The sequence below is a fragment of the Dromiciops gliroides genome, chromosome 2, assembly GCF_019393635.1.
Source record: "Dromiciops gliroides isolate mDroGli1 chromosome 2, mDroGli1.pri, whole genome shotgun sequence".
Lineage (NCBI taxonomy): Eukaryota > Metazoa > Chordata > Mammalia > Microbiotheria > Microbiotheriidae > Dromiciops > Dromiciops gliroides.
In genome coordinates, this window is record NC_057862.1 from 677,827,529 (window position 1) to 677,850,514 (window position 22,986).

Sequence of the window (22,986 nt, forward strand, 5' to 3'; positions counted from 1 at the left end):
AAAAATGATTGTTTTAATAAGGAGAGAAACATCAGTCATTGGCTCTCACTTCATTCACACTTCTCTCCAACCCCATCCATCTTCACAGCTAAGAGATGACAGAGCCCAGTTCATTCCTCCCCCAACTCTGCCCCAGGCCGCCCACCCCAAAATCACCCAGGCCTCTCGACCTGCCCATTTCAGTCCAGCATGAGCAGTTCCCCAGAAGCGCCCTTTCCCCTAGATCAGGCTGCCAAGCTTCGGCAATGCCCAAGTACCTGCTCTGCCTCTAGCCCCTACCAAGGGGCACCGCGTGACACAGGCAGGACAGGTGGGACGCTGCCTGGCCACCTTCCTGGCCAATGGCCACTTTGTCACTTGTGGCTGAGAACTGCCTGAGACCGGGGAGGTATGAGGGGGCAGAAGACCAGACCAACAAGGCAGAATGCAAATCCCTTCACCCTCCTGAAAGGTTTCTCCCAGCATTATCTGTGAACAAAAGTCCTCTGGGCAGGCGGTCTCTGCATCACTGCCTTCACTGTTAGCAACACCTGCTTAGCGTCAGCTTGCAGGGTTGTGGCGTTATCTTTCTGCGGGGTCTGCAGCACAATGAGTCACGGCGCTTGGGGGTCAGCTGAGTCCCTCTCCTCCCACTCCCTGCCATTCACCTCCACCACAGCAAAGGACCCCAGATAGCTAAATAAAAGGGGTGGCTTCAAACACAGGGAAAAAACCCTTAGGTCTCCAGCGTGAATTGCCAACACCCCCCCCTCCCTCCCCTCTTCCTTAAGACCTGATGGTCCTCAGTCACACATCTTAAAAGAAAAACAAAACACAAGAACACAAAGACGTACTTGTCTCAAGTCGATGAAGGCCAACTGCAGCGTGTCCTCCTGGAAGCCGGGCACCGGGCCGGATCTGGCAAACTCTGTGGGAAAGAAAAGAGGATGAAAAGCGCCTTTAACTAACCATGGACAGGGAGATTGGCAGACGGATGACGGGGAAGACAAGAGAGGCTGGGGGAGAGGAGGCCCGGGCTTCTAAGGAGGCATGTCTCTCGCCCTTCAACTTCTTTGTTCGCCCTTCAAAATTCGTGTCATCAAAACACCATTAATTCCAGCGTCCTGACAGCAAGGAAACTGTACTAATTCGACCTGAGAGTTATTCCCATGAGCCGCGCTGGGCTTCAGAGTATTTGTTTTGTGAATGGACAAACAACTTGCAAAGAAGAAGGGAGGGGGAGAAGAAAAAGAAGTTTTTCCTCTCAACACAATCAAATCTTCAGCTGTGAAACTCTTTTCAGTTTTGAAAGCTATTTATATTTTAGGTCGCTCAAGGAATTTTCTAATTTCACGCCTGTCACCTCATTCCCCAAGCATTTATCAAAAAATATTCCCTACCATATCATTAATTATACCCTCACTGATTATTTGTATTATCTCATGGATGTGTTATTGCTAGCATGTCACACACACACACACACACACACACACACACAAAGTAGCAACAACTGTCCCAATTCTGCGCACAATTTTTCAGCACAGGACCACTTGTAAATATGAAAAGGTTTACTGGAATACCCCCCAAAGTAAAGGGAACATTTGCTAATTTCAAGCTTTCTGTACCTTTTCAAATTTCAAATTTCTACATCAGACCCCTCCCCCCAAAAGTCTCTCCCTCCTTCCTTCCACTCCAAATTAGTTTCAAATTCAGTTCAAAGAGACCACGTGAAGCCAAGATGCCATTTACAGGAGCGCCTTGGGTCTATGCTCAGTTTATGGCTCTGGCTTCGAAGTCGTTAACAAGAAGATAACGACACGGGGCTGTGGGGACATATACAAGTCTCAGGGAAGAATGTCAAGTTTTATTGCTCCAAGTCCCGTTACATATGAAATCAAAAGGTCTTGCTGAGGCCCACAAACAGAAGCAAAATGAGGAGGCAAGATGGCAACTCTATCTTCTTTGCATGCTGGGAAGCAGAGAAGTAAAAGGCATTTAGCAGCGATTCAATGTCTGGAGAAAAACTTAGGAATACTTCAATGCCACACAGGAGAGGAGAAAGTTTTCTACTCCACTACAGCTCTGATCTACATCTGAATCTCCGAATTGGTTTGTAGGGATTGCCTAGAATGTGTTTTCTTTAAAATCAAATGAACAAGACCTAATAAAATACTTAAATATATGTTTGTGGCTGGACGGCCTCCAGTGGTGATGTGCAAGCAATTATTAAAGTCAAGGACAACAATATCTGCTCTATAAAGTAAAAGGGGGCTCCTGACATATACAGGGTCTTTAAAAAGCCCATACACATTTGTACACTTCGGTCATTTGCTTCAGCTTCAATAGAAACCATTTATAAGTGACATGGTAATGTAAAAAGTCACACAATATTTATATACAGCACTCTTATTCTAGGTCCTACGATGAAAGAAAAATACCTATTCTAGACAAGAAAGTAAAGCATCCTGAGGAAGGCACCAGTCAAATCAGCACCTGCAATGCCACTTCCAGACTGGATCCAAGACCCCTTCAAACTGCTTGAGCTGGAAAATGGTACAAAGCCTTTAGGAAGACCTTTCACAGACAGAGAAAACAGTGCACACAATGCAGCGGCCTCACAGTCTCATCCAGGTGAATTCTCTCTCCAAAGGTGATTTCTCATCCTGTGTTGCCTTTGTCCCTATATATTCCATAGGGGTCTGTCCAATATGTCAGCTGCTTTGAAGTGGCGCATGGTCTCTCCACCTATTATGAGAGTTTCCTCCTGATAAAGGATTGCCCCAAGTTCCTCTCTGCTTATAACTCTTTGATTCTCTTGCTTCTCATTGACTCTGGAATGAGACTGCCAACGTTGGTAAGATTTAATTTCTTATCAAGTTGGCACTGCTTTTAAGTACAGAGAAGTAGCTCAGCTTTCTAGATTGTCTAAAATCGTGTGATTCTCAGAGTACTTGACCCAGCTTTTTCTTCCATGATGTCCCTATGACTGCAAAAGCAGAAAGACTGGGGGACATTTTGCACTTTATTTTGTGGGTTGTTCCCCCTAAACATTTATGATCTAGTTACCAACATAATGGTGCGGAGGGGCCCTTCTCTGGTGAGCTAGTACAGTTCTGGGAAAGCAAACACATTCTGCTGCTGAGACTGAGCTCAAAGACTTGTCATGAGGAATGCATCTAAGTCTCCTGAGAGCCTGAAGATGATGCCATTCATGCGGATGACTTCCATGTGCTCAGCATGCAACGAATTCCTTACCCTCTTTTGCCTTGTTTCCTCATCAATACAATGAGGGGTTGGATGAAGTGACTTCCAAGGTTCCTTCCCAGCTCAAGGTCTATGACTGTATGAAGCGCTCTCAAGGCTTGCTATAGTTGTACATTATGATGTTCTTCTTGTCACCGAGGGTAGCACTGAACAGCAATCACGTGTGAGATAAGACTTTCAAGGAGACTCACAGAACTTGGAGGGACATCTCAAGGTGATTCAGGCTGACTTATTCATGAGTTAGACTCCTGGCTAAAGCAACACTCCCCACCCTACCTTAAGAATTAGCCATGTGGCCTTGGTGTTAAGGACTTGAATGACTGGGAGCTGACTAACTTTTGCAGTGCCCCATTCTGCTCTTGGAAGCTATAACTGTAAGAATTTTCCCCTAAAAATTCGGTAGAAATCTGCCTCTACAACTTCTACCATTACTCCTGGTTATGCCATTCAGGGCCCTAGCAGAATGGAGTCAAATCTCTTCTATATGGACAGCTTCTAGTATTTTCCAGACTAAGTGTTGCCAATGACTTCAGGAGGACCACATTTGGCTTCTGGTCTCTCTCCTCTGGGTGTATTCTATTCTGTCAATATCATCCTTAAAATGAGAGGCTCAGACATTGTTAACTCTGGTCTGATCTGGGAAGAAAATGTCAGAACTCTAATCCTCCATCCATGGACTCGCCTTCTCTGAATGTATTCTAAGATCACATGAGCTTCCCTGGTTGTTACCATTCCCTTACCCAAACTCATCCAAGCTTAAAATCTATGAAAACTATCAGGTCTTTTTCCCTCTGAAATAGTGTCTCATCATGCCTTCCCTACAATTGAGCTTGAGCTCATGAGTCCACAGAAAGCCCTCTCATTAAACAGACACACACACACACACACACACACACACACACACACCCACACACCGATGACTCTCACTTTCTAGTCAGACTGTGTCTAGTCTTGCTTGTATACTCTTGTTCCCATATGTCAGTCTACCCAACAGGATGCCCAGATTAGCCATTCCTCGCCAGGTTGTATTCTGACTCTCCTAATTCTATCTCCTCCCCTCTCCTCCATTTTTCACTTTCTTTTTATGTAAATGCCTCTAAGACAAAGTAGTCCAGCTGATATTACTTTTTTATCCTATACAGTGCTTAGCACCATTCATTATACATTCAACTAAAAATTTAAACCTCTATTGTTAGGCACAGTGCTCGGGGCTGGAGATATAGAGAAACATACAACAAGACACCCAGACTGAAATTGCTAAAATTCTCTCTCTCAAACCTTGTGTTCATCATATCAATCATTAATCAAGCAACTCCAGTGGCTGTTGTGTCAGTTTGGGAAGCTGAAGGCTGTGGCTGAAGGGGTTGGGCTGGAGAACGTGAAGCAGTCAGATGGAGACTGCATTGGGAGCAGGGCCATCCATTACGCAGAGAGTCAGTCAGCCCAGTCAGGGCACAGAGAAGCTCACGGTGAGGATCAGCGGAAGGGCATTAAACCAGCGGACAGAAGAGAGTCAAAAAAGATGCTGATATTATCAAGACAAGGAAAGGAGTGAGAGGCAGAATTGTACAGTGGCAAGAGTCTGGCTGGGTTTGGAGCCAGAAGACGAGACTGTCTTTTGCCCTGCTTTGTATCCCCAGCTCTTAGCACATAGTAGGCACTTAATAAACGATGGCTGACACAGTAAGCACTTGAGAAACGCTCGTCAGATATGTTAGCATCTATTCTAACCTCTGCCCAATGTTCATCCCCCATGGAGCCCCCCTCTCTCCATTAGGTAACTGCCTTCTGCCTTTTCCAAGACAAGTCTAATTATTAGAAAATGTGCCCCTAGATTGAGTCAATGGTTTTGCTTTCTCAGACACAAGCTCATCTTCATCCATGTCTCAGAAATGACAAGGCTATGTTGAATGTGGGTTTTAGATTCACACTGGAGCTTCATAACAACCGAGACCTAAGGATTATTTCCATGGAGCAGATAAGAAAAGTGAGGCACGCCCCCCCCCCAGTCACACTCCTGTTAGGTAAGATTCAAATCAGGTCTTCCTGACTTCAAGTATAGCACCCCATCACGGATGCCATTGTATCTTCCCACAAGCACACTCAAGTAGTAGTGCAGTATCAGTGATTTGCTTAAGCCAGGGACAAGAAGACAATCAGGGGCCAAGCACTTGGATGTGAAGGAGGCTAACACATCCCTAGACCCAAAGTTTGGACCCAGCTCAAAGTACAACCTCTCAAAGGGTCTTTCAAATGTCAGCTGGATTCTGGTATGGTCAGTCTCATGTCCATGTCATGACTAATAGCAAATGAGTTCCTTCACAGTGATGATGGGAAGCACTTCAGTTTTGCCAGTTCTAACCCAATAGGGCCACTCGTGGTTGGTGAGATAGCACCGGTGGGGCTCGGGCAGGTGGGCTGGGCGGGAGAATTAGGACAGTGACCTAAGGACAAACAATTTGAAGCAGCAAAGGGGTAAAACCACTAATAGACCACTAGCTAGGAACAGCACAAGATAAACCGAGCTGGCCCATGGGGCGTTAACTGAAGCAAAGGCAAAGAGAACCCAGGCAAAAGTTCCATCAAACCAGTTTTCTAACGAATGGTGTCTGCATCCAACCAGTCTGGAAAAGAAGGCCAGGCTTGGATACCACAATGAGAGCCACACTGACAGCGATGTCCAGTCTCTGGTTTCATGTCACCGGACAAGGGGAGACTCTTAAGGGGGCTGGCAGGCAGAATGAGCAGGCCTCATTTGTATGTTTCATATGTAATCCCCACTAGGAGCCCTGGTTTATTTCCAAAGGCAAATTTACTGAGACTTTGGGAGATTTACAAATCAGGAAATGAGATTGTTCTTTTTTAAGAAGAAAGCTCTTCCTCCAACTTTAATCCACCGAATCAGGTTTCAGTTTGCTTTTCTTCAAACAAGCAAACCCTGCGATGACCCTCAGCCATCAGTTCCCCAGCTAAACTTTTCCACTCCGAGGTATTAGCAGGACAGAGAAAGCCACCCTACAGTCTGTCCCCAGAGCAGACAATCAACAGCAAATAGAGGGAATCAGAGTGTGGCTGGCTGCAAAGAGCCCTCAGCCAGGCCTTGTGGTCAGGCCAAAAAAGTAATGGCTTTGCAAGGTGTACCCATCAAGGCCACCCAGGGCCGGGGAGGGGGAGCCCGGCCTCTTTTCCAAATGAGATCTCCAATGAAAGGAGTGAGAAATGGGAACTTGAGTCTGTTACAGCACTCATGGCTGAGAAAGGAGAAGTCAGGAATTCTAACCAAAATGGATTTTGGGATGACCCACAGCTTTCCAACTAAACAACTCTCTCTGACAAATGCTCATGAAGAGGCTACTGTGTGCAGCACAATTTGCGGCATGTAAATGGACTGGGGGCAAGATAAACAGAGAAATAGAAGGGGAAAGCCTGCATTTGCCCCAATCTTTACAATGAGGATAAGATCACAGCTGAACATTCCTATGTACCAGGGAGCTCTGCTCTGCCCTCATTGGCTCTCAAAAATTCGGTGCTCCTGGTCCCCAGGGGTACCAGGCAAGAGACTTGGGATGGTTTGCTATAGACCATCCCTGCTACTGCAGAAACATTTCTGAAGTGCATGTCCTCCCGATGGTGAGTGATGCTTGTCACCTTCATATAGCAAGAATGCAATTCACCACCGTCTGTTATTATTGTACATTATTATTATCCCATTTTTCTCATCTTTTTGATGGTGTTCAGATAGAGATGATCCTGGGACAAGTCATTATTATCTCGTTATTGTTCTTTTACATTTCATATTCTGTGGACAGAGATGGATAAAATAACTTGTTAAAGAATTGGAATAAAAGCATAAAGGTATGAGCTCATTCTCTGTGGACTCCGTGAAAGCACCCTCAGCACAAATCCAGTGGCAGATAGAACGGCAGGAATGATATGCACTTCATTCCATTCCCACATGGTCTCTGATTGCGTCTGCTGGGTCTCCTGTATTGGAAACCCCTTTCATTCCCATGGAGCACAAAGAGAATAAGTACCTTGGTTAGCGCAACATCTATTAAATTGTTGTTCTTAAGTTGTTACACATCAGTGAACACGTGGGTGATCGTGGGGCACAACGTTTGGTCTTGGCTGAGGCTCTGGGCCCAGTAACGGTTTATCATTGCCCTCTCAAGGATCTTTCTGGGGTCTCTCGAGGGATTGTGCAGATTGCCTTTTTCTTTTTTTTTTCCTTTTTGTTTGTTTGTTTTTGCGGGGCAATGAGGGTTAAGTGACTTGCCCAGGGTCACACAGCTAGTGTCAAGTGTCTGAGGCTGGATTTGAACTCAGGTCCTCCTGAATCTAGAGCCAGTGCTTTATCCACTGTGCCACCTAGCTGCCCCCAGATTTGCCTTTTTTCAAAGCTGACAGGATGAAAATTAGTGAATTAATGATATGCAACGGAGCGTATGAAACAGCATTTCTTTGGCACCCAAAATGTGGCAGGCGCTGTGCTAAGCACTGGGGAGACAAATCCCAAAGACAGACAGGAAGCTTCTAGTTTGATAAAAGGAGATGACACAGTACAGGGACCAGTGGCCAGGAAAAGTGGGCAGAGTGGCAGGGATGGGGCATGGGGCTGCCAGGAAGTCATGTGACATGTTCTTTGCTATTGATCTGACCTGTAGTCCCAGAACAAGGAGTGCCTGTGAGAATGCAGGAGATGGCGGGGGCAGGGCTGAGTTTGAGGATGGGTTGGGGGTCAGGGCCAAACTGCACCGAGTGGGTGCATGAACAGCTTGCATGGTTATAATGGATCCTCTGAGCCATCTGGTTATATCAGCCTAGCTGTTCTGTAGGTGCTGTTTTCGCACCCTGTAATCATTGTTGCGGTTCCTACCGTTTCCTCGCAGAGGCCACTGGTTACTAAATCCTGGTGGTAATGACCGTGTCCCAAACGGCCATCCTAAACACCTCCTTTGCCATAAACAAATCCCCATGACTCAGCCATCTGTTGGACACCCCATCATCCAGACTGTCGTCATCTCTGTGGTCGTGGTCATCATCATTATCACTACTATTCTGTGAAGTAGAAATGATTGCCGGGAGAGATCAGCAAATGACATGAGTCTGTGTGGGTGACTCACTCTGCCGGGCCTGACCTCAGGCCTTCCCTGCTGGGAAGTACTGTAGGTTTCTCTCCAGAGAAGGTAAAAGGGCTTCTAGCAATCACGACGGGCAAAATGAGCTGGGCTGGCCCCAGGACGACAGACACACGATCCATCACGAGGCCTTTATTCAAAGCTTTTCCACACCAATAGGCCCTGTGACGCTTATGGCCCATCAGCACAGCCCACACTATAAAGAGGTATCCAAGTTGGAATGGGTACGTAGGAGGATGACACACACATGACACGTAATTACTGAAGACGCTTAAAACACAACTTTTCCTTTTCTTCATCGTCTCCTAATAGTTGTAAACACTGAGTGGAGTGTGGGAAGGTAAGTGGCAGGTCTTTGACATGTGCTCATCTTCCACTCCCAAAGTTGTTGGTGCACTACTTTCTTTTTGCAACTTTATATAGCATTCTGATAAACCCTGTTGACTGAAAACAATTTCTTAACACACTTCGCCAAGTTGGCGATATATTTCTGCAGCCAAAGTAGCCCAAAGTCTCCATTAGGAAAAAGACAGAAATAAAAGGCTGTCTCCATCCACCAGGCTGGTGAGGCTACCGGAGGGTGGGGTAGATACTCCAGACCATGGTGGTAGGGAGCCCAGGGGATAGGGATGGACCCAGTTTCTAGAGTTTTTACAAATGTCCTTTTATTTCATTTCACACACATTTCCCAATGCATGGATGCCCTTGTGCCTTTCAGAGGCCCAGTCCTAAGAAACACAGCATAATAAAGAGGGGGGAAAACCAAACCCACGCCGATAAAGCTAACCAAAGCCCTGAGAAAGGACGACTGTCTATACTTTCTATGCTGTACTCACACCCATAGCGTGTCCCCCCCATCCCCCATATTTGTAAAGATAAGTGCCTTCTTCCATCCTTTCCTTTGAGCCATGCTTGGTCACTGGAGTCTCCCAGGATGCAGTTTTGACAGTTTCATTGTTATTGTTCTTCCTGTGGCCTTGTAGTCACGTCTACTGCCTTCCTAGGCCTGCTGACATCACTCTGTACTACTGCATGTGCCTTCCTGGGCTTGGTCAGTCGTGGTCATTTCTTACAGATTCCGCTACAGTCAGGGGCTGCCCCTTGTTCTGCCCTTCCCCAAACAATGAGCCTTTGCTACAACAAAAAGTACTGACCCAAACATGCCGTGTATGTGCTCCGGAGGATGCCAGTCGCTTTACTGGTGCCAGAACCGCAGACTGCTCCGCAGAAGCACGGGAGCCAACCAGCTGCACAGTGTTTGGGGCTCGCCGCCCTTCCAGAGCCCCTCCAACACAGACCCCTCCTGACTGCTCGCATCTCTGACAGTTTCCTGGGTATGAAGTGAAGCTGCCGGGGGGGGGGGGGTTTGATCTGCGTTTCCCCAAGGTGGCCAATAGGCTGAAGTTCTTTGGAGAGCTGGTGGTCACCTCCTTTGACCAAACCCTTATGGACTGAGGAGTGGTTCTGAGTTGGACACATGGTGGGGAGTCAGTCTGCAGGTTCCCAGCCGGGACCACGACGCTGCTTTTCTAAGGGAGCTAGAGAACCTCTCCTCCCCCCATTTACATGTGTGCTTTCTATGTCTCCCCTCCTCTGCTCTTCACAAGGCCCCTGGGAGCCAGTCAGTGGAAGGAGTATTCTCCTTTTACAGAGACCAGGGTTTGAAGAGCTGGAAGGGCTGCTCAGCCCCCACAGCTGCCTAACAGAGAGAGCCGGCCACTGAACCAGGGCTTCTGACTCTGTCCGGTGTTGTTTCTGTTTAGCCTTTAACCTATTGTCAGGCCCCAGGGCCCACACTACAGTCCCCTCTGGCCACTCTAGGATCCCAAACCTTCTTACAGAAACTCCTGTCTCCCTGTCTTTGGCCCGGTCACGGCCCAAGCCTGAAATGCCTCCCCACCCACTGCTGCCTCACAGAATCGCTCCCTTCCTGTAAGGTTCTGCCCACATCCCATTTTGTACATGAAGACTTTGCTGATGCCCTCAGCTGCTCGTGCCCCCACCTCGCATAGTAATTTTCCTTTTTTCTGTACGTGTTTATGCACGTCCTTGTTTCCTCTCTCTCCCACTGGACTACATGCTCCCTCAGAGCAGGGCCTGCTGCATCCCCCAGAGTCCAGCACAATGGCTGGCACATACAAGGTGCTTAATGAATGCCTGCTGACTGACTGTGCACACGCCTCCCTGTTGTTGTGGGCTGTTGTGGTGATGAAGATGCTGAAGCTGTTTACAAAGCCCCTTGCTCCTCGCCACTGGGAGACAGCCACATGGCGATCCCTGTTTTATAGAGGATGGTGCTAAGAAGAGGGGCAGTGACTTGTCTATAGTCACCCAGCCAGAAAGACCACGATTACCATCAGAATCTTTTCTGTGGGGGGCAGGTAGGTGGCACAGTGGATAAAGTACCGGCCCTGGATTTGGGAGGACCTGAGTTCAAATCCGGCCTCAGACACTTGACACTTACTAGCTGTGTGACCCTGGGCAAGTCACTTAACCCTCACTGCCCTGCAAAAAAAGAAAGAAAGAAAGAAAGAAAGAAAGAAAGAAAGAAAGAAAGAAAGAAAGAAAGAAAGAAAGAAAGAAAGAAAGAAAGAAAAAGAATCTTTTCTGTGGATTCTGAGGCTGGGGCACCTCCCACTGCACTGTCACTGTGTAGGTGGTAGGCAGTATGATGTTCCCCACGGCTGCCTTACATGTTCTTACTGCTGGAGGGGCCCATTTGGAAGAAAGACCACAGCCCAGGAGCTGAGAATCTGCTGAGCACTTGTTTACATGCCAAGATCACGTCAGGTCACATGCCTCTTCATGGGACTGAGACAAATAAGAGGCGGCCTTGGTGCATCGGCTGAATGGTTTCCTGGCATCGGGCTCCCTGGAGCAGCAGGGCAGGGCCTGGGGCACCAGGGAGAGCCCAGGTTCCTTGCATCACTTCACAGGGGCTCCTCTAGCTAATTAAGGAGCAGAACTGATGGGGCCCCAGAGATCCCTGGCAAAGCTCTCTTGGTCAGAGGAAGAATAGCCACGGCGGGGGAAGAGAAGACGAATACAGAGGCAGAAGGTGAGGAGTGAGCGGCTGAGCTTCTGAGGAAAAGGGCTACACATGTCCTGTACAAAGAGGCTCCTTCCCTTCTAGCCAAGGTGTGACTCCGTGGTAAAAGATGCCCAAAGCCCTGGCTAGGCAATCTAGCACAGAGGTGACAGAGAGAACGCAGAGACGCCAAAGTCAAAGCCATCACTCACTGCTCTGAGTTATTTTTTCGGCAGTGCTCATAACCAGAGGCTTGGGAAGGTGAGCACACCACTTAAATAAGGCTTATGAGTGACTTTCCCACCCCCATCTCTCCCTCTGTGTAAAATCACCGGACCCTGAGAGCTGGGATTTTATAACAGATAGAGATCGAGCCCCAGACAACTCAAGAAGGAAATGACAAACTACCCCAGTGGCTTTGCCGAGAATACCCCAAATAGGGTCACAAGGGGTCAGATGCATCTGAAAAGTTACTGAACCACCGCCACCCAGACATCAATTAAGAGACTCTCAAGAAACTGAAGGGCCTGAGGAATTAGGAGTTGGAGCTGGGACACCTCAGAGTGGATCACTCATTTTATAGAGTGACAATGGTCCCACGGGTGTCACGGAGGCAGCGCAAAATCTCAGTGGTCAACCTCTCCTTGAAGGCCACAGATCCACCACCTCTTCAGGCCACCCCACTTTGGGCTAGCTCTAAGTGTGAGCAAGCTTTGCTTGAGGTATGGAAACATTTCCTAACAGTCTCCAGCCTTTGGGACAGACACGACCCAAGGTCTCCTGTCTGGTCTATAGCTTCCCTTGGGAAAGCCATTTCACTGCACAGAGTACTCTACCTCCAGCCAGCCAGGCCACCTGCTGGGTCTCCTGCCTCTGGCCCGAGGAGGAAAAACAGCATTCCACTGAGCACCAGATTTTCCTTTCAGGAAAAAGGCCATTCTATTAAGTCTGCACCTGATCCCCTGTCCTAGGGGGGAAAGGGAATAACACCATGCCTTCCCTTTGTCTCAACTACCTAAAGGCTTGGGAGGACTGCACTCCAGAGTCAAATCCTATGGGCAAAATGACGATCTATCTAAGTTCTTTCCTCAATGATGAACAAACTCCCCCCTCTTCACACCTTCCCCACCCCAGTGATTCTGAACTCTAGCAGGCACCACTCAAACCCTATCTCCCATCTCCCACCACCCAATTCCTTGTTCTCATTGCCCTCAACTCTACTCCCCCAATATCTCCCTCTAAAGTTATCTCCCCCCCCCCATCATACCCTCAGGAATGCTTGCTTTATAGCAACAAATCTACTTTCACCTTCAGTCTTTTCCTTTCCCACGCCTTCCATCTTTTGGCTCTTCCTCTTGCTTGGTGCACCGGCTTCCCTGGCCTCCCTTTCCACCCCTGGGACACTTCCAATAACCATTCCTCCAATTCACCAGTGGATGTAGGGCAACTGGAATAGTCCTGGCTCCCCACGGCCTCTCCCATCGTTGTTCAGTAACCTCCCCTTCTCTGCGTTTTACTTTATCCATACCAACCACCCAGTCCAATTTCAGGCAGCTGTCATCTAAAGATACCCAGGCCCCCCCACCCCTGACCCTAGGACTTCGCTGCCTGGCTCATCTTTCTCACCTCCTCAACACTCCTACCGGGGGCTTCAACACACAGAGTGACACCGCTGCAAATACCATTAATGCCACCTTCCTCCATGTGTTCATTTCATGGAGCCTGCTCTTCCACCCCAGCTCAGCCACGTAGCCCTACAATGATGGTTAGACCTCGGACTTGCCCTTCACCCACAAACGCACCACTTCCCCCTTCATCTGACCCCAAGCCTTGCCGTTTGTTCACTGTGACCTCTAACCCCTCACGCCCTCAGTTCTCTCCCAGGTCATGGATCTTGCACTAGTCACTCTCCTCCTTCCACTATCTTGAGCCCTCGGATAACCAGTTCAGCTCCACACTGCCTCTTCTCCTATCTTGTCTCTCTCCAGCGGTTTTGCCTGCTTCTCATGGCCCCCACGTCGCCCTGCCAGCCTCAGCCTTGGATAACTACCACTGCCTGCTTGCTGCTGAAGGAAGCTAGAGACAAGCATGCAATGACACACGCTCGTTACGTAACCCCAATGGGGCCTCGCCAGGACGAGGACGTCCCGTTGTACCTCTCCGTGCCTCCTCAAGGCTCCTTCCCTGCCCCTTCGCAGCTGAGAACTTTCTGCCACAGGCCACTCACAGAGATGTATCACATGACAGACATTCATTAAGGGCCTCCTATGTCCCAGGCCAGCTAGGAAGTGTCTGAGGCCGGGTTTGAACTCAGGAGGAAGAGTCTTCCTGACTTCATGCACAGCACTCTATTCACTGCAGTGCCACCTAGCTGCCCATACTATGACCTTACCTTGAGTCATATTACATCTCAACTCACCAAATGTGGACAAATGTTCTAGACTTGGGATCTTTTTGAATTGTGACTTTGTAATAAAATACCTTAGTTCTTCTGCATGGTTTTGTATCATTTAAAAATGTTTATGTGCATGCCATTTATGTGAAATAGCATGAGGCCACAGCACCCTCCACTACCAAACTTCCTCTGAGATAACTCTTAAAGTATCTATTAATGATTACTCTGGGTGGGCATTTAATACATCCAAACCCACCTAACAATACTGTTATTTATGCCATATAGTTTACTCTCATCCACAAGAATATCATGAACAACTTTGTGAAGTCCTTCTTTCTATCTGTCTATATGTAACAAGGTTGGTCTAGCATAACCTGTTCTTTTTTGAAAATTATTTTTATTTCATTAAATATTCCCCAATGACATGTAATTGTTTTTAAATTTAAAAAAAAGTTCAGTTCCAAATTATCTCCCTCCCCACTCCTTGAAGAAGGAAGAACTTTGATTTTGATTATACATGTGAGGTCATGCCAAACATATTTCTATTTTAGCTATGTTATAAAAGAAAACAATAAAAATAAAGAAAGTAAAAAAATATGTATGCTTCAGTCTGCAATCAGAATTTCAGTTCCCTCTCTGGAGATGAACAGCATTTTTCATCATGGGTACTTTGGAATTGTCATGCATCACTGAATTTATCAGAGTAGCTAAGTCTTTCACAATTGGTCATCCTTATAATATTGCTGCTACCGTGTACAACATTATCCTGGTTCTGCTCACATCAGTTCATGTAAGTCTTTCCAGGTTTCTCTGAAACCATCCTGTTCATCATTTCTCATAGCACAATAGTATTCCATCACAATCATACATCACGACTTGGTCAGTCATTCCCCAGTGGACGGGCATCCTCTCAGTTTCCAATTTGCCATCACAAAAAGAGCTGCTGAAACATTTTTGTGCATGTGGGTCCTTTTCCTCTTTCTTTATTCTTCTTAGTAATGGCATTGCTGAGTCAAAGGGTGTGCACGGTTTTATAACCCTTTGGGCACAGTTCCAAACTGTTCCCCAGAATGGTTAGACTAGTCCACAACTCCACCCAGAGTGCACTAATGTCCCAATTTTTCCATATGCCCCCAAGCGTTTGTCCCTTTCCTTTTCTGTCAGGTTAACCAATCTGAGGGTGTGAGCTGCTAATTCAGAGCCAGTTTAATTTGCATCTCTCTAGTCAATAGGGATTTAGAGCATTTTTTCCATGTGACTATTGATAGCTTTGATTTCTTCTTAAAACTACAATTGATATCCTTTGACCACTTACTGAATGGGAAATGGCTCTTATTATATTTTTTTAGTCAATTTTGCTCAGTTCTCTATATATTTGAGAAATGAGGCCTTTATCAGAAAAACTTGCTCTAAAATCCTAACCTCTCACCTCTGTTTCCCTTTTAATTTTGGCTCCATTAATTTTTTTTATGCAAAGGCTTTTTTATCTCATATAATCTAAATCAAGGTATACTCCTTTTGATTTTCATTCAGTTTTCTTCAGAGGTCTGTCATATCTAATTTTTATAAGATTCTATTCATCTCCTTGAAATCTACTTTATTTATAGTTAGATTTATCTAGTTCTGTGAGAAGATTTAGATGCGAAATTTGTTACACTCCTACTCCAATTTTTCCCTCTACTCTAAAAGCCTCTTATGCCTCTTTTATGTAAGATGATTCCCATATTCTACTTCTCCTTTCCCCTTTCTCATGCCTCTTTCTCACTTATCCATTTTTTTCTACATCATCCCAACATAACTCATACTTATACCCTCTTTCTATGCAGAATCCTACTAACTGCTCTTAGAAAATACACGTATGATCTTTCTTTTTTTTTTTTCTTTTTGAGGGGCAATGAGGGTTAAGTGACTTGCCCAGGGTCACAGAGCTAGTAAGTCTCATCTGTCTGAGGCCAGATTTGAACTCAGATACTCCTGAATCCAGGGCTGGTGCTTTATCCACTGCACCACCTAGCTTCCCCATGTATGATCTTTCAAAAGAGAAAGGTTAACAGTTTAACCTTATTGAGTCCCTAGGGATTTCTCTTTCATGTTTTTTTTTTTTTTTATGTTTCTTGAGTCTTATATTTGAAAGTTAAATTTTCTATTCAGCTCTGGTCTTTCCAATCAGGAATGCTTGAAATTCCTATATTTAATGAAATTTCAAATTTTCCCTTGAATGATTATATTCAATTTTGCTAGGCAGGTTATTCTTTGTTGTAATCCCAGCTCTTCTGCCTCTTGGAATATCATATTCAAGCTCTCTGCTCCTTTAAAGTGACAGCCAATAAATCTTGTATAATCTTGACTGTGGCTCCATAGTATTTGAATGGTTTCTTCTTGGCTGCTTGAAGTATTTTCTATTTGACCTTGGAGCTCTAGAATTTGGCTATAATATTTCAGGGAGTTTTCATTTTGGGATCTCCTTCAGGCGGTAATCAGTGGATTCTTTCCAGTGGGCCAATTTTGCTTTTTAAGAAGTTATTTTCATCACTGAATTTCTGTATCTTGTCTTTAATTTGGCCAATTTAAGGTGTTATTTTCTTCAGTATTTTTTGTACCTGTTTTATCAACTTTTTTTTACTAAGTTATTTTTTCATAAGTTTCTTCTTTTGCTTTCATTTCTTTACCAGTTTTTTTTCTTTGACCACTCTTATTTGATTTTGAAAATCATTTTTTAGCTCTCCCAGGAATTTTTGTTGGGCTTGTGTTCAATTGACACCTTTTGTTCACTTTGAGGCTTTACCTATAGCTGTTTTTTCTTCCTTGTATTCTTCTGAGTTTCTGTCTTGAGCTTCTCTGTTACCACCCTAGTTTTTTATGGCCAAGTTCTTTTTTGTTGATTGCTCATTTTCCCACCCTCTTTGTTGATTTGGAACATGTACATGCAGGGCTCTGTTTCCAGGCACAGGAGAGGGGAGAGGCACTGTCTCCAGCTCCAGTTATTTTTACACTGTTGTTTTCAGGGCTAGTTCTGGGGGTTTGAAAGTTTGTGATACTTTTAAGGGTGGTATGATCTGGGGAGAAGTGTGGTTATTGATTTCTTGGTCTGCAGTCTGCTCCTCACCCAGAAAGGGTCACTGATCCCTTGCAATTACAATCAATATGCTCTTCAGAGCCCCTCCTCCCTTAGGGTGGGAAGTGATAATCCTCTCTCTTCCTCCCTCTAGTCACACAGCTAGTAAGTGTCAAGCATCTGAGGCCAGATTTGAACACAAGTTCTCCTGAATTTAGGGCCGGTGCTCTATCCACTGCACCACCTAGCTGCCCTGCTTCCACTCTCTTGACCAAAAGTGCTCCTCTCTGCCTTTGACTTTTGACCAAGAAGTGGCTACAGGCATTGGAATTGCCAAACAAAATCTGGTCCTGTGCCAGTGTTAGCAGAGGTAATATCTTTCTGATCAGTTGCCATGTTCCCTTACCATCTATGGCTTGAGAGTTCTCAAAGGTGCTTCAGTCACCACCACCTAGTTCTATCAGTAGTGTTTTGTCCATGTGGGCTCTGGGCCTGCCTCCTCCCCTGTGTCACAGATCTCTTTTTCTGACCCCTAGGATGTCTTGGGCTGGAAGAATGTCCCACTCTGAGCTTTTGTTGGTTCTGCCACTCTAGAACATGATTTGAAGAGTGATTTTAGAGTTATTTAGAGGAGAGTGTTGGGAGAACTTGACTGAGTGTGTCTCTACTCTACCCTGACGCCCCCCCCCCCCAAGTCAGATCGCATAACCTATTTTCAATGGAGCTGTGCTGGCTTGCTGTGATCACTGCTTTCTGTTTTAGAAAATCGCTTGTTGTTCAGTTGTTCAGGTTCAGTCATGTCTGACTTCATGACCATGTGGACCACATTGTCCATGGGGTTTTCTTGGGCGATATACTGGAGTGGTTTGCCATTTCCTTCTCCAGTGGATTAAGGTAAACAGAGGTTAAATCACTTGCTCAGGGTCACACAGCTAGTTCATGTCTGAGGCACCGAACTTTCTCTTAGATAATCACTAGCCAGCTTTTAAATACCACACTTTAACTTTTTTTGCTAGGAACAGAGGTCAAGCTAAAGGTGATCAGTTGCACTCTCTCCCCCTTTTTTAGAGAATACCAGAGGTAGTAGATCAGAAATCATATCCAAGAATTCTTTTAGTGGCTTAGTAGGTCATTCACCTAATCTTAGTGGCTGGAAGCCAACAGGGCCAAACAGATCAACTTTTATTATTGGCTTACTTTTTTTAGGTTCCAACTCCTATTAGCAACTTTCTCCTCTGCTCTTTCCAATATAAAGGTCATTCTCATTAGAGAAAATAGGAGCAAAATGAGGTAGCATGGGTCAGAGCTGGGATTTGAACTCTAGCATATGGACAGAAATTAGTATAAGAGCTAACAAATGAACTATATTTCTACTGGGCTGGGAATGTGAATCACCATTGTCTCTGCATTAAGGAAGCCACAAACCAAAGAATGAGTAAGTGTATCTTGAACACCAGGAGAACACATGAGAATATCTTTAAATAACCATAGCAACCTTGTAGGGGATAAAGAGAGAGGTGATAGTTTCTTAAATAACAAATAAGAGAAGTCGGGGTCATAGTTGGCGGTGGGACAGGGAAATCTCCTAGGCCCTGTCACCAAGAACCTCTGATAGGTAACAAGAAACGCCGACAGACTTTCTCTAAACAGAAGTACCCTCCCCCAATTGGTCACATAGAGGGCACTGCAACCACAGATCCTCAGAAAGCTATGTGCCCAACCCTGCCCACCTTTACCCTTGGTATCTATCAGTCAGGAAACAAGGCTTGCAAAAGGCTCCCTGTCTGTCGGGCTCTGTGCTAAGTGATAGGGAAACAAGGACAAAAGTGAAATTGGGCCTGATCTCAAGAAGCTTCCCTTGTAGGGGGAAAACTGCAGGTAGATGACCAGTTACATAGGAGATGTACAGAGGACACAGGAGGTGATGGCAGAATGTCGGCACTAAGAGTCAGAGGGCCCGACGGCAGAACACAGGATCTGAACCGAGTCTTGGTGGAAGCCAATGGCATGAAGGGATACGAGTGAGGAAAGAGAAGACTCCAGGCACGGGTGATCACAGATTTCATGGAGGAGAGTCGAGGAGGGGAGAAGGTGACATGGTCCATGAGTCAAGTGAACAAGCATTTATTAAGCACTTTACAAATATTATCTTATGTGATCCTCACTGCATCCCTTAGGGCTCAGGGCTATTATTGTCTTTACTTTACAGTTGAGGAAATTGAGGCAGAGAGAGTAAGTGTCTTGCACAGCTATTAAGTGTGAGAGGTTGGAATTTAACTAAGGTCTGCCTGATTCCAAGCCGGGTGCTCTATCCACCATGCCACTTAGCTGCCTCTTAAGTGGATGACAGACTGGCATGGGAAGAGACTTGAGGTCAGGAGGCCACCAGAAAGCCATTGGACATTGCCGTTTGCATGTTGCCTGCCCCATTAGAATATGGACTCCTTGAGGACAGGAGATAGTTTTGCTTTTCTTTGTATTCCCAGGACTTAGCACAGGGCCTGGCATAGAAAAGGTGTTTAATAAATACTTGTTGGATCTGACAGATCCAAGTCCCATCTTGTGGGTGGAAATGGCAAAGTTTTTCTCATCCTGATTGGAGAAAAGTAAGTCTCCTAAGAATTTTTTTTTTTTTTAGTGATGCAATTAGGGTTAAGTGACTTGCCCAGGGTCACACAGCTAGTAAGTCTTAAGTGTCTGAGGCCGGATCTGAACTCAGGCACTCCTGACTCCAGGGCTGGTTCTCTATCCACTTCACCATCTAGATGCCCCAAGAATTTTTTTTTCATATAAATATTTTATTATTTTCCAGTCTCCTAAGAATTTTTGGCTTTTCCCTTGCTTCAAGAAAAGGTGTGGCTATTTTTTTTTAGCAGAGCTCAGAAGAATCAGTTCAATAGTTTATTATTAAGGACTTGGGGGTTTTTTAATAAGAAAGGAGTACCTTCAAAGCAAAGTAATATCATCAATCATACACATAGAGGTTTCAATTAAAACATTAATTGCTGGGTCAGCATCAATATAAAGAACCAGCTTGTTGGTACAGGCTAGCGACTTTATTTTCAGAGATCAGGAGCCTAGGAGAGAATTCATTTGAACATAAACCACCAGGAACTCAGCTTGGAGTAGCTGGATTATTTTTTTTTAAAGACTTGAACAGAAACTCTGTCACTGAAACCTGAGTAGCCCTTAGGTAGGGACAAGAAATAGACTTGAGAAACTTCAGACAGCATTAGAGGAAGTGCAAGGCATTTTAACGACTAGGCCTCGCTGAGGAAGAGGGAGATTAGTTAGTCTCAGAAGAGAATCCAGGTTTGTTTGAAGGAAAGGAAATGAAAAAGAATTGCTTTCTAAGGCACATTAGTAACTTCCCTCCAGGATAGGTCAGTGATTTTGCAGAGATACCTAGAGAATCAGTAGGAGGTATAGGAGATGAATGGATATTTCAAGTATTATAAAGGACTCTTGTGTCTTACTGGGGTTAGAGGGAAAACCCCACCACAATGCCCCCACTTAGGGGAAAAAGGGAAACCTCACACCACCAACCACCATGTAACATGCCTGCTCAGGGCCTTGCTTCCCAGCTTGTTTCTATCCAATGAGAAGCAGCTGGCACACATGGTTGCGGCAATAAGCTCAGAGTGGGCAAGGCACACTCGTGCAGATGACTGGCCGCCATTCAGAAGGCATGGGAGGGGGAGGCCTGAGGCCTGGCAGCCCGTGTCCTGGGGGGAATCTCCAGCAGGTCTTTATGAATCTAGGAATCTGGTGGAGAAGGCTGGAGAACAGACCCCACGCTTTTCCCTAGAGGGTATTTGTCACCACATTAAAAGTTACACTGATTTATTTTAAAACAGAAAAGTTGAGTCAGAAGGAAAGGGTAAAAGGCAGCAGTGAAGAGAAGGGTGAGCCTGACAGGCAAGCTCTGCTGCCCCCTGGAAAGACAAAGTTCAGGGCAGAAACCTTTGCCCTCTTGCCCAGCCCAGACCCATCTGCACAGCCTGTCTCCAAGATTAGCGCTGTCTGAGACTCCGTGGGCGTGAGCCCCAAGGCCTCACAGCCGCAGCAAAGCACTGGGTTGGAAGGTAAGAAAGTGGGATTTCTCCCCCAAACTCTAAAAAGACAGGAATGTCAAGGGATCAATGCCCCTGAAAGGGGGTTCCTGTTTTGGTGAGCGCCCAGTCTGAGCAGGAGACTGAGGATGCAGGGAAAGTATTGATACCCAACACCGCCTTAATATACCTTTCAGTATCTCATCTCATCTGATCCCTGCAATACCCCTGTGAGGCATCACCTCATGGAGGCCAAATCCAATGGCCTTTTCTCAGTCTTCATTCACCCTGACCTCTCCGCAGCCCGTGACACTGTTGTCACATTCTCCCCCTGCCTCTCTGACCACTCCTTCTGTGCCTAACCACCTCACTCAGTGACCTCATCAGCTCCTATGGATCTAATTAATCTCTAAGCTGATGATCCTCACATCCATTTTTCCCGCCCCAGTCTTCTCCGATCTCACATCTCCAAGTGAATTCTCAAATCAGATGTCCAGTAGACATCTTAAACTTGACATGTATAAAACAGAACTCACTATCTTTCCCCCTAACCCCTCCCTGCTCTCCTATTGCTGCAGAGGGCACCACCTTCTTCCCAGAGCCCCGGGCTCACACCCTGGGCGTCACCCTGGGCTCCTCACTCTCTCTCACCCCCATATCCGAGCTGTTGCCAGGGCCTGTTGATGACACCTCTACTACTCTCTCTAACGTGTCTTCTCTCCTCTGACGTCACCTCCTACCTGGGCTACTGCACTAGTTTCTGAGGGGTGTGTGCCTATTTCAGCCTCCATTCAGCCACCACAACAATCTTCCTAAAAAGCAGTCCAACCACGCCACTCCCCTACTCATTAAACTCCAGTAGCTCCCTATTGCCCCTGTTTGGCACTGCCTCTCCAGTCACTTTAGGCCTGAGCTCTGCCCTCCCCGACCCTTCCCACACAGGTGCTCTCTGACCCAGTGACACCGGCCTTCTGGCTGCTCCATGAACCTTCCTCCCTCTCTCTGCTCTGGCTACTGGCCTCCTTGGCTTCCCATGAGTCCCCACTAAAAGCCCTCCTTAGACAGGAAGGCTTCCCCAGGCCCTCTTCATTCTGGTGCCGCCCTCTGTCAATGACTTCCTCTTCATCCCAGAGAAAGCCGCTTGACATAGAACTGTTTGCACCTTTTCTCTCTCATGAAATTGGAAGCTCCTTGCAGGCAGGGACCATCTTCTGCCTTTTTTTGTAACCCCAATGCTTCACACTGTGCCTGGCTAGGCACCTAATAAATGTTTACTGATAGGGTGATTATGTAATTGTTGTCTCCTCCATTAGAACCTAAGAATGAAAATGTATTGGTTAAGAAGAAAGGGAGTTGACCAAGGGAGAAGATGAAGGATGTAACCTAGAAAAGCAAATGAACATGGCACTATAACCCTCAATAAAGACTAAAATCCGACATCAGAAATCATCTTGTCCTTTCCAAATCTAACTGAGAATCCTTTCTCCGCCATTTTCAACAAGGGGGGTCCAGCATCTAATTAAAGCAGTTGTATGAGGAGATAGATATGGATGGGCGTGTATATACAAATACAAACATACACATACACGTATGTGGATACATATATACCCATATCCATATTGTCTTTAAGTATACATATGGTATATAATACACAATGGGGATACAGACCCACATTTCTTACTGTATTACATAGCCTACTCTACACATTGGCTATATATTGTGTAAACATACATACATATGTACATACGTCTGTATGTGTATTTGTGCCTTTAACTGACTTATCTTTGTCCACGCTTTCTCCTCACAAAATGAAGGCTCCCTGAGGACCAGAGGGCTACTGTCATTCCCGTTTCTGCAAACCACCGAGTACATTATCTTGCACATGAAAGGTACTGAATGGACCTGAGACCATTTCAGGGCAAAGACAACAGAGATGCCTTCACCCATGGGAATGAACCTCTTCCACTGTGCTCATGTGTGTCACATTGTGTCACTGGACTGCAAATGCATTGTGGCCAGAGGCTTGGCTGTTTAAGTCACTTGGTCTGTCTACTTGCCTCCCCTCCTACTCCTGC

The 22,986-nt window shown here is 46.0% G+C and overlaps 1 protein-coding gene across 7 annotated transcripts in view; it reads right to left on the bottom strand.

Annotated features, from left to right (window-relative positions):
• The window catches only part of EXOC6B (exocyst complex component 6B), a 606,916-nt gene that overhangs the window by 149,494 nt on the left and 434,436 nt on the right, over nucleotides 1–22,986 (bottom strand). For all 7 annotated transcript variants that reach the window (XR_006354775.1, XM_043983601.1, XM_043983599.1 and 4 more), the window contains one exon: nucleotides 834–907. Coding sequence is in view for 6 of the 7 variants with exons in the window: in XM_043983601.1 (XP_043839536.1) it covers nucleotides 834–907 (74 nt within the window). In the remaining variant the exon portion in view is untranslated. The remainder of the gene's footprint in view (nucleotides 1–833; nucleotides 908–22,986) is intronic.